Source organism: Dendropsophus ebraccatus, chromosome 6 (assembly GCF_027789765.1).
Source record: "Dendropsophus ebraccatus isolate aDenEbr1 chromosome 6, aDenEbr1.pat, whole genome shotgun sequence".
Taxonomy (NCBI): Eukaryota; Metazoa; Chordata; class Amphibia; order Anura; family Hylidae; genus Dendropsophus; species Dendropsophus ebraccatus.
In genome coordinates, this window is record NC_091459.1 from 102286385 (window position 1) to 102295363 (window position 8979).

At 39.5% G+C, this 8979-nt stretch overlaps 1 protein-coding gene across 1 annotated transcript; it reads left to right on the top strand.

The window, feature by feature from the left end:
- The first annotated feature begins 3275 nt into the window (after positions 1–3275).
- P2RY1 (purinergic receptor P2Y1) lies at positions 3276–6634 on the top strand. Its single transcript, XM_069973899.1, has 2 exons — positions 3276–3473; positions 3921–6634. Exon 2 carries the CDS (start codon positions 3982–3984, stop codon positions 5065–5067), a length of 1086 nt encoding a protein of 361 aa, XP_069830000.1. The 5' UTR covers positions 3276–3473; positions 3921–3981; the 3' UTR covers positions 5068–6634.
- Positions 6635–8979: the final 2345 nt, after the last annotated feature.

The following is an 8979-nucleotide window of genomic DNA, read 5'->3' on the forward strand; positions in this document are numbered from 1 at the left end:
ACCATTCAGCTAAAATACATGTTAAATCATCCCTCTCCTGGAGACTAACAATTCATTGTGTACATGGCAGTACTTTTTCTGTTTCCTTCCACCAGTTCTGAGCCTGCTGTTTTTTTGCTAAAGACAAAGAAAAAAGTGTGTGAAGCATTCTCTCCATCTCCCCCTTCCTTCGGAGACAGCTCATGTAACAGTTTCTCTGACTTGCTGCCTCTACACTGTATAAAGTAATTTAAGGTCAAGTTACTTATGACCTTACTGTGATTAACCCTCCTGGCCTCACAGCATGCAGAAACAGTGCCAAGATAGCTGACCAGGGACACTGGCCAGGGACACTGTTTACATGAGTCATCTCAGAAGGGAGGGGGAGGAGGGGGAGACGGAGGGAACATCTCACTTACAGTTTTCTGTGTCTTCAGGAAAAGGCAACAGGTTCAGAAATGGGGGAAGGAGACAGAAACGTGTATGGAATGAATTGCTAATCAGGAGGGGGGATGATTCAACATGTATACCCCTTTAGTCTAATCCTTACAGCTACCTTAACAGCAACATATGAGAAAGACCTTCTGGTCTGTGTTTTATTATTTTATTTTTTCCTATTGTTCCAAGCATTTACTACTCTTTCAGTAAAACACTATTTTTGACGGTTCTTCTTGTTCCTCCCAACTAATCTTAGATCATACCCCCCTTGTTCTTTCGTTATTGCATGCAACATTTTGTGTCAGACGGGGGTACATTTTGCAGTGGCCACATTTACATGTCATTTGCAACTATTACAAAACATTTTAGGCTTTCACAAGAAGTTGCTGGCATAGGGACACTTTTTATACAGTTCATGTGCCCTCCAGTCTTTATGCATCCAGGCAATTAGTATTACACATCCTTGTCCTCACCAGCAGTGCTGAGCTCATTCTCTGAAGTTGGATACCAAAGCAGTGGTATAGCACAGGATGCCTTAATATAACTGATAAAAGACTTCTGAGGAGTGTTTGCATATTAAAGGACACCATAAAGCAATAAACTCAGGTACAAGGTCTTTTTTCTTTCCTTGTCATGAGTAAACCTTACAATCAGGTTTCACATTTAATGCCCATATACACAGGCCGATTGTCAGTAGGGATTGCTGCTAGAAATGCACCTTCGGACAATAATCGGGCCATATAAAATTTATAGCTATCAGCTAAGGAGTGGGAAAAGGCATCTTTTGAGCAGGCCAAGTAATCATCATTTACTAGGGCACATCTTGTACGTCCCATAACAATGTATATAAATGGCTGCATGAACGATACAGGGATCATTCGTAAGGCCTTTCAGGATATTTTTACACACAACAAGCCTCCCATTGACACAATGGGTGGGATTTATCAAACATGCAGGGCTGTATTAACAGCTTCTGCTGCCCTAGGCACTAAACCTGAAAACGCCCCATCTTCACGCACCTATTGGCGACACCAGACTTCACCAATACCACCATACCCCCCACCCCCCTGGAAAAGACACCAGATTTACTGGCAAGTCTGAACGGGAGGAGGGAAACTAAAGAAATAAAAACAAAAAAAATAGTTTTTTCTGTCCCCCTGCTCCCTGGTGCTGCCCCCCTGCAAGGTGCTGCCCTAGGCACCGGACCACGGGTGCCTAGTGGTAAATACGGCCCTGCAAACATGGTGTAAAGTGAAACTGGCTCAGTTGCCCCTAGCAACCAATCAGATTCCGCCTTTCATTTCCCAAAGAGTCTGTATGAAATGAAAAGTGGAATCTGATTGTTTGCTAGGGGCAACTGAGGCAATTTCACTTTACACCATGTTCAATAAATCTCCCCCAATGTTTTTTGATTACAGTATTGGTATGCAAAAGAACACTTTGCAAAAATATTCTGACTTACATCACATGATGATGGTGTGAATGTAGCCTACTGCTGACAGCGGTTGGTCTGTTTTTCAACATTTATACATTTTGGTAGAGATTTATCAAACATGGTGTAAATTGAAACCTTTTATTTTCTAAAGAGTCTGTGAGAAATGAAAAGTGGAATCTGATTGGTTGCTAGGGGCAACTGAGCCAGTTTCACTTTACACCATGTCTGATAAATCTCCCCCTTTGTTCCGACGACAAAGGTAGTAGACATTGTTTGGTCTATTCCAGTAAATAGCCACACTTCATTGTATAGGTTAGAATATCTTTGGTTTGGTATTCCAAGTTAGTCATGTATCCTCAATTCACAGAATAAGGGATACGTGTCAGATTATAGGGGGGCCTAATGCTAGGACCCCCTGAAAACTGAAAACTTCAGAATGGTTACCCTAGTGCTTGTTTTGAAAGGAGGTGAATCACACCAGCGTAAAAAAAAAATCTTTATTCCGCATTTTGTTGATAGGAGTTAAGTAATTTAACTTGGAATACCTCTTTAAATTTCTATCCTTACAATCTTACCCATGTTTTGTGCACAGCATCCCAGAGGATGAGGGAACTATCTATATTGTATACAGTACAGTCTATATCGGCACCTTGAAGTCAAAGGTGAACACGCTGTACTAGAAATATGAGCATTCCTGGATGAATATATAGGTGAATATGACTTTTATCTAGCACAGTGCCATGAAGGCAAGGCCCAATGAAAGTACAGAACAAGAACTGTATTCTTAGAGAGGCTAATGGCTCGAGAATCTGGACATCAGCGAGGAGCATTCCACTGCAAGTGTGTCAGGCACTACACGTGTGGGGTTAATGCACTCAGCTCTGGTAATGTATTGACAGGCACCGCAGTGAGATAGGCACCACCGTCTTTCTTTAGTGCTCTTCTCTGATAGATTTGTCTTCCCGGAATTGTTCATACACCTATGATTTTTGCACCGTCCTGTGTTTGTCTTGTCACTTGTGCAGCTGCGTCTCTGCATTCCTGCTTAGGATTGTGCTTTGCTAGAGATCTGTTCTCATGTCACAAGTCTTTCATATTGACAGCAACTTGCCGCTGTCCTCACCATAGTTACACAAACCCACTTCTAATCTGCATACGTCTGATCAAAAACCAAATACAACTGATTTTCCGTTCCCTGCTGGCAAGAAAACCTTCTTTCCTTCACTACGGTTGTCAAAAAGGATCATAGGGAACGGCAGGCAGAGAATAATGCAAGCCTGTGGGAACTACTTCTTATCAGAATGCATGTTGTTTTAGAGGGATGAGCTGAGAGACCACGCCTGCTGCTGCCTGTGACAAGTTAGTAAGGAGGTTGAACTGTGCTCCCACCCACCATCTCTCGCTGCCTCCCTCCCCTTCTCTCTGTGTCTCTCTCATTCTCTGGAGAAGTAGTGCTGTACACTTTCTCTGTGTGAAGGAATCAATGTGGAAAGGCAGAGTCTTGCACTGTGCGACCGAGGCAATGCAACTTTTTGCACACTCTCTCTTGTGGTTTATGGGTGCCAGAGATGACAACGGCAGTGGTTTTTGATTGCAAAGATCAGAGGGACTACGCTGTGAGGTAGGCATGGCTTGTAATAGAAAACCAGTCGTACACACCCGTGCAATGCAAGTGGGTGGAAGTTTTCGTAGATTGTGCCCTTTGCACTTCCTTCCATGTTAATGAGATGACCCCACACAACTTTCATTGCTTGCTACTAGGTTGCAGCTTGCAGTTAGTCCATTGTCGTTTTTTGGTATTCTGTCTTGACATCTGGTCACTAGAGATGAGAGAATCGATTTACCAGGTTGGAGATTCACAGAGAATTAGGCTGATTTGCCTCCTAGAGATTTTTTTGGGGGAAAGATTTGCTCATCTCTACTGGTCATCTGAAGAGTACTGGGAAGTTTGCTGGTTGTATAGCTAGCTGTGCATTGTAATTCAGCATTGGGGGCCATTCTCAGCTCTAGTCTTTACCTGATTACTAATGTAGTAACTGCTACCTCCTCCTTACCTCTTTCCTTTTAGATGATTGCAGCCACCAACCTCGTTGTTTTCCACTCCCTGCCTGTTTTGACTTGAAAAGACCATGACAGAAGTCTTTCTATCAGCTCTTTTGAATGTTACTCAAAGCACTTTGCTGGCAAGTGGCTCATCTACTGGGAATGTCACAAAATGCTCTTTGACAAAGACAGGCTTTCAATTCTATTACCTCCCTGCTGTGTATATAGTGGTTTGTATCACTGGATTTATTGGTAATAGTGTGGCAATATGGATGTTCATTTTTCACATGAAACCATGGAGCAGTATCTCCGTCTACATGTTCAATTTGGCACTTGCAGATTTTTTATATGTCCTTTCCCTCCCAGCACTGATTTTTTATTACTTCAATAAAACGGACTGGATTTTCGGGGATGCCATGTGCAAATTGCAAAGGTTTATATTCCATGTGAACCTCTATGGAAGCATTCTGTTCCTGACTTGTATCAGTGTCCACAGATACACAGGGGTAGTGCATCCACTTAAATCACTCGGGAGGCTGAAGAAGAAAAATTCCATCTACATCAGTGCTCTCGTATGGTTCATTGTTATTGCTGGTATCTCTCCCATCCTTTTTTTTTCTGGTACCGCAATGAGGAAAAATAAAACCATTACGTGTTTTGACACATCTTCTGATGATTACTTAAGAAGCTACTTCATATATAGCATGTGCACCACTGTCTTTGGCTTCTGCATCCCTTTTATACTAATTCTGGGATGTTATGGATTAATCGTTAGAGCTTTGATCTATAAAGATATGAACAACGCTCCCCTGAGAAAAAAATCTATTTATCTGGTCATTATTGTCTTGACTGTCTTTGCGGTTTCGTATCTTCCTTTCCATGTGATGAAGAATCTGAATTTGAGAGCCAGGCTGGATTTTCAATCCCCTGAAATGTGTTCATTCAATGACAGGGTATATGCCACCTACCAAGTGACTAGGGGTCTTGCTAGCCTGAATAGCTGTGTGGATCCCATCCTATATTTCTTGGCAGGAGACACCTTTCGGCGGAAGCTGTCAAGGGCAACTAGAAAAGCATCTAGAAGAAGTGAAGCCAATGTGCAATCAAAGAGTGAAGAGATGACTCTCAACATCCTATCGGAGTACAAGCAGAATGGAGACACAAGCTTGTGAAGACTAAGAATTGGATTGCTCCAGAAACCCAACTGTTAGCACTATGGGGATGCACTATCCAAGATTATGGCTGTTTCTTTCTTGTAATGATTTTACGGGTAAAAGTCAATTGAAATACTGAGACGGGATAGAACTATTTACCCAAAAGAAAGCTGAAAGTTCTAAGGCATCTTGACAGACAATTGCATTCCCATCAATGTCTGAGGAACAAAAAAGGGGTGATTTCCCTCTAGGATCATGTTATCTCCACAAGATTAACATTTTAAATGTATTCTTTTTTTTTTTATTTTTTTTCAAATTATTCCAGATTTTACTGTGAATAAGTTTTAACTACTGCTAACACGGTGAAGGAATGTATCTCAAAAAGTTGTAATGTGCTATTTAAAAAAAAAAGTATTAATAATTAGGTGACTATTTTTTCTGTGTACCTGCTTTTCTTTGAAGCAATGGACATTGGAAATTATTATTTGACTGGAGAGACATTTGATTAAAAGTATTGTTGCAATAGAGATATTTGGAGAAAGCCACCTCAACTTGAGAGCTTAGCTAGAGATATTTACTCAATACTACTGCCCTGCCATCATTTAGCTATGTCTCTTGAAGAAAGAAAAACAGGCTAAATGGGGTGAGAATGATCTAGTCAAATTTCTATCTACCCATGAGGAAGATTATTGTTGGACAATAAGCTGCTGAGGTGTTGGTCAAGAAGAGGTTATGTCCTTGGTCATATCAGTTAGGTATGTAGAGGAAGCACTTGAGTACATGACAACTGGATTACCGCTCTTTAGAAGAGTGTCAATTGTCTATGACAGTTTTATTGCACAAAATGGACTATTTAATTTTTTTTTTTTTTTAAGCATTTCAAAAATTTTATGTTTAAAAGAGTTTATCAGTTCTAGAAATTGGATTCCTTACGAACAAGGGCTTATTATGGAAAAGGTCAATACTACCTACCCTAGGCACTAGACTACACTATCTGTTGAGGTGTATGATGGAAGACTATAAGAAATATGATATGCTGTATGAGATTAGGTGTTTTTAGGTTTGAGCCAGGCTAGACTGTATGCCTGCAGAATGCAAGGCTGTGTGTCCCCCTTGACCTCCAGATCCAGATTTACTCTGGTACCACTAAGTACTGAGAAACACAATACATGTAGATCTCCAGAAACGTTTCTCAGTTCTGGGCATCAAGACTTTTTTTTTTTCTATTTAGTGCTCAGCAACTAACAGTACAATAATGTTCTTGAAATGTGGCATGATGTATCTCTATATCATGTCAATAGATGATATGAAGGGATAAATGTGATTTACATGTTAAACGTACTGTGTATGTTTGGAATATAGTACTGTATGTGTTTAATGCTTACGTGAAAAATGTTTTATTTTTGTACTATTATCTGTAATTTAATATAGTTCAGTAAATCTGTTTTACCTGTGATTAACAGTGCCATTTAATTGATTTGCCTATGGAGACAGTGTTACTTGACATTAAAGCCTCTCTCAGGTTTTGTAGTTCAATTACTAAATGTGTTTAACTTTCACAATAAAAGGGGTATTCATTTCCTTACGGCGCTGTGATGTTTGCATGCAGGATATGTGTACAGCATGGTAGTAGTTCATAGATACTAAAACAGCAACAAAAACAAACATTTTGACCCCAAGTGTGTCTGGTGTTGTACTTGGCCATTTCGAACTCAAAGAGACCCAATAAAACTATGAAATATGTTCTGCTGTTTTTATATTATTAATCACGAGAATTAAACAAAAGAGTTTGCTAGATGTAGCATAAGCAGTTTAAAGATGGTTAGCCTATGCCTTGTTGCGACCTTCCTATAGTGGACTTCTTTCAATGAGAATATGAGAGCTGTCAGGCTAGCTTAGTGGCTTCACACGTCTTCAAGGAAGGAAAACTAGTCACTGTCTATTTCTATTTGTAGAAATTGTCAAAATGTGCATGAAGGGAAAAGGTTCATAGGTTTCACTTCATTCCAGAAGATGGACCCCTATGCAAATGTAGCTTTAATCTTTGTGTTCTCTCCATGTACACACAAGAAAGGTTCCACTCATTACCCTTGATTACAGTACATGCTTTTGATAGAAATGTTCAAGACAAGGCAATATGCAAATTTATCTCCATCGTTTTGCTTTTACACCATGACATCCATCTAACCTACATTAATGTGTTTTCCAAACAAAGCACCAACAAGTGCACACGAGTCTGATTGAATGATAATGCACGTTATGCTATAGAAAACCATGAATATACACAAATATAGGAATAGCCACAAGTTACGTTTTAATTGATATTACTGTACGTCTATCAGTCAATAGCCATCACAGCTTATTATTCAGTATTAATAACAATAGAATTGAGTCCACTGTATTGTGAATTGACATTTTTATGTTTTCAGATCTGACCGATTGTCACATTCAATTAGATGCAATTTAGCCATATAAAAAAGTCTTGCCTTTGTTTTATTCCTGTTATAAATATTTATTGTTAATCCCTAAATATACAATTAAGAGGTCATGAGATATAGTGCTCACCTAACTGACCTAATTAGAACACCTTTTCCTAACCAAAATTGATAGTAGGGGCCTACAGCTTTTGAAGGCTTCTAGTGTCCACTGTGAATGTACACCCATGGGTTTTATTAGTGAAGTATAAAGCTCCATTCTCTTTGTACTGGTCCTGCAGAGAAAATGAGATCTTATAGAACACTTGCGCAGCAGATGATCATGGGGTTTACCAGCAGCAGGGTCCTCCTCAATCAACTAATCTCCGGGGGACCAGCTTGTTTAAAATAGGTTGTGCACACCAGACATCTTCCTTTAAAATTGTTATTTTTAGTATTAAATGTTTGCTTTTGTATTTTTGATACTTTTGTAGTTTTCTGGAAGCGGAATACCTTGCACTGTAAGAGTGAATATCGGTTGTGCTCATAATTAATATTCTGTGCATTCAGAAGCATCATGGGAAGTCTAGTTAAGCACAGACAGGTCACCATCTTTGCTCTGTGGTACTTAATGCTGCAGTTAGTGGTTTTGACCACTTTATAAGTCAAGTAGTATAATAATGCTGAAATAAAATACACAAATTAGATCTTTTCACGAGAACATATGGCAGCATGACTGTGTCTGTATAACTATCCTGCTCCAGGTGGTGTCTATTTTTACCATGGTAGAATTAGTTTGTATACAGCACTGAAGACCCCACACATCTCTAAAGAAAACAAATTTCAGGTTCACGTTATTCTCAACAAATAAGATCAGCTTTAAATGTCTCTTGGTTTAGAGATTTACTATGTTTACTAATGGAGTATGGTCATAGCTAATCATATAGTAGCTACTTTTTTATACAATGCAATCAGATCCATCCAGGGCTGGGTTGAGTTTGGTAGAGGATTCTGGGTAAAGAATTGGCGGTGGCCCCACCCTAGTGGCAGTATGGTATAATGCACAGATAATGTAAGGTTGACACCTGGTAATGTAAAGAGGATCTAACAACAATGTAATGTGTATTAGAACAGCAAATTTTCCTGTTGGGTTTTAACATTTCTTTTTGTTGTTCTTTGCGGTAAATTAAACAGAGTATCTGGGAAGAGCTGGAAGAAAGTAACTGGTGGAAACCCCCTAGGTCCCTAAGACGGTGGAGGCCATATGGAAATGTTTTCCTATTGCTTTCCCTGTAATCTGTCCCTATACATATACAATGCAGAAATTAATGTATAAAAACGGTGCTAATAAAAACATAATGAATTTTAGCTGTTATTCTTAAATCATTAGGTACAGAACTGTACATCAAATGGAAGCTGATCTCATTAGTTTTAGCCTATATTACCTCCACTTTTGACAGAATATACATGGGGCTCTCAATATTGCATACTTCATATAACTCTTTGGGGGGAGGGG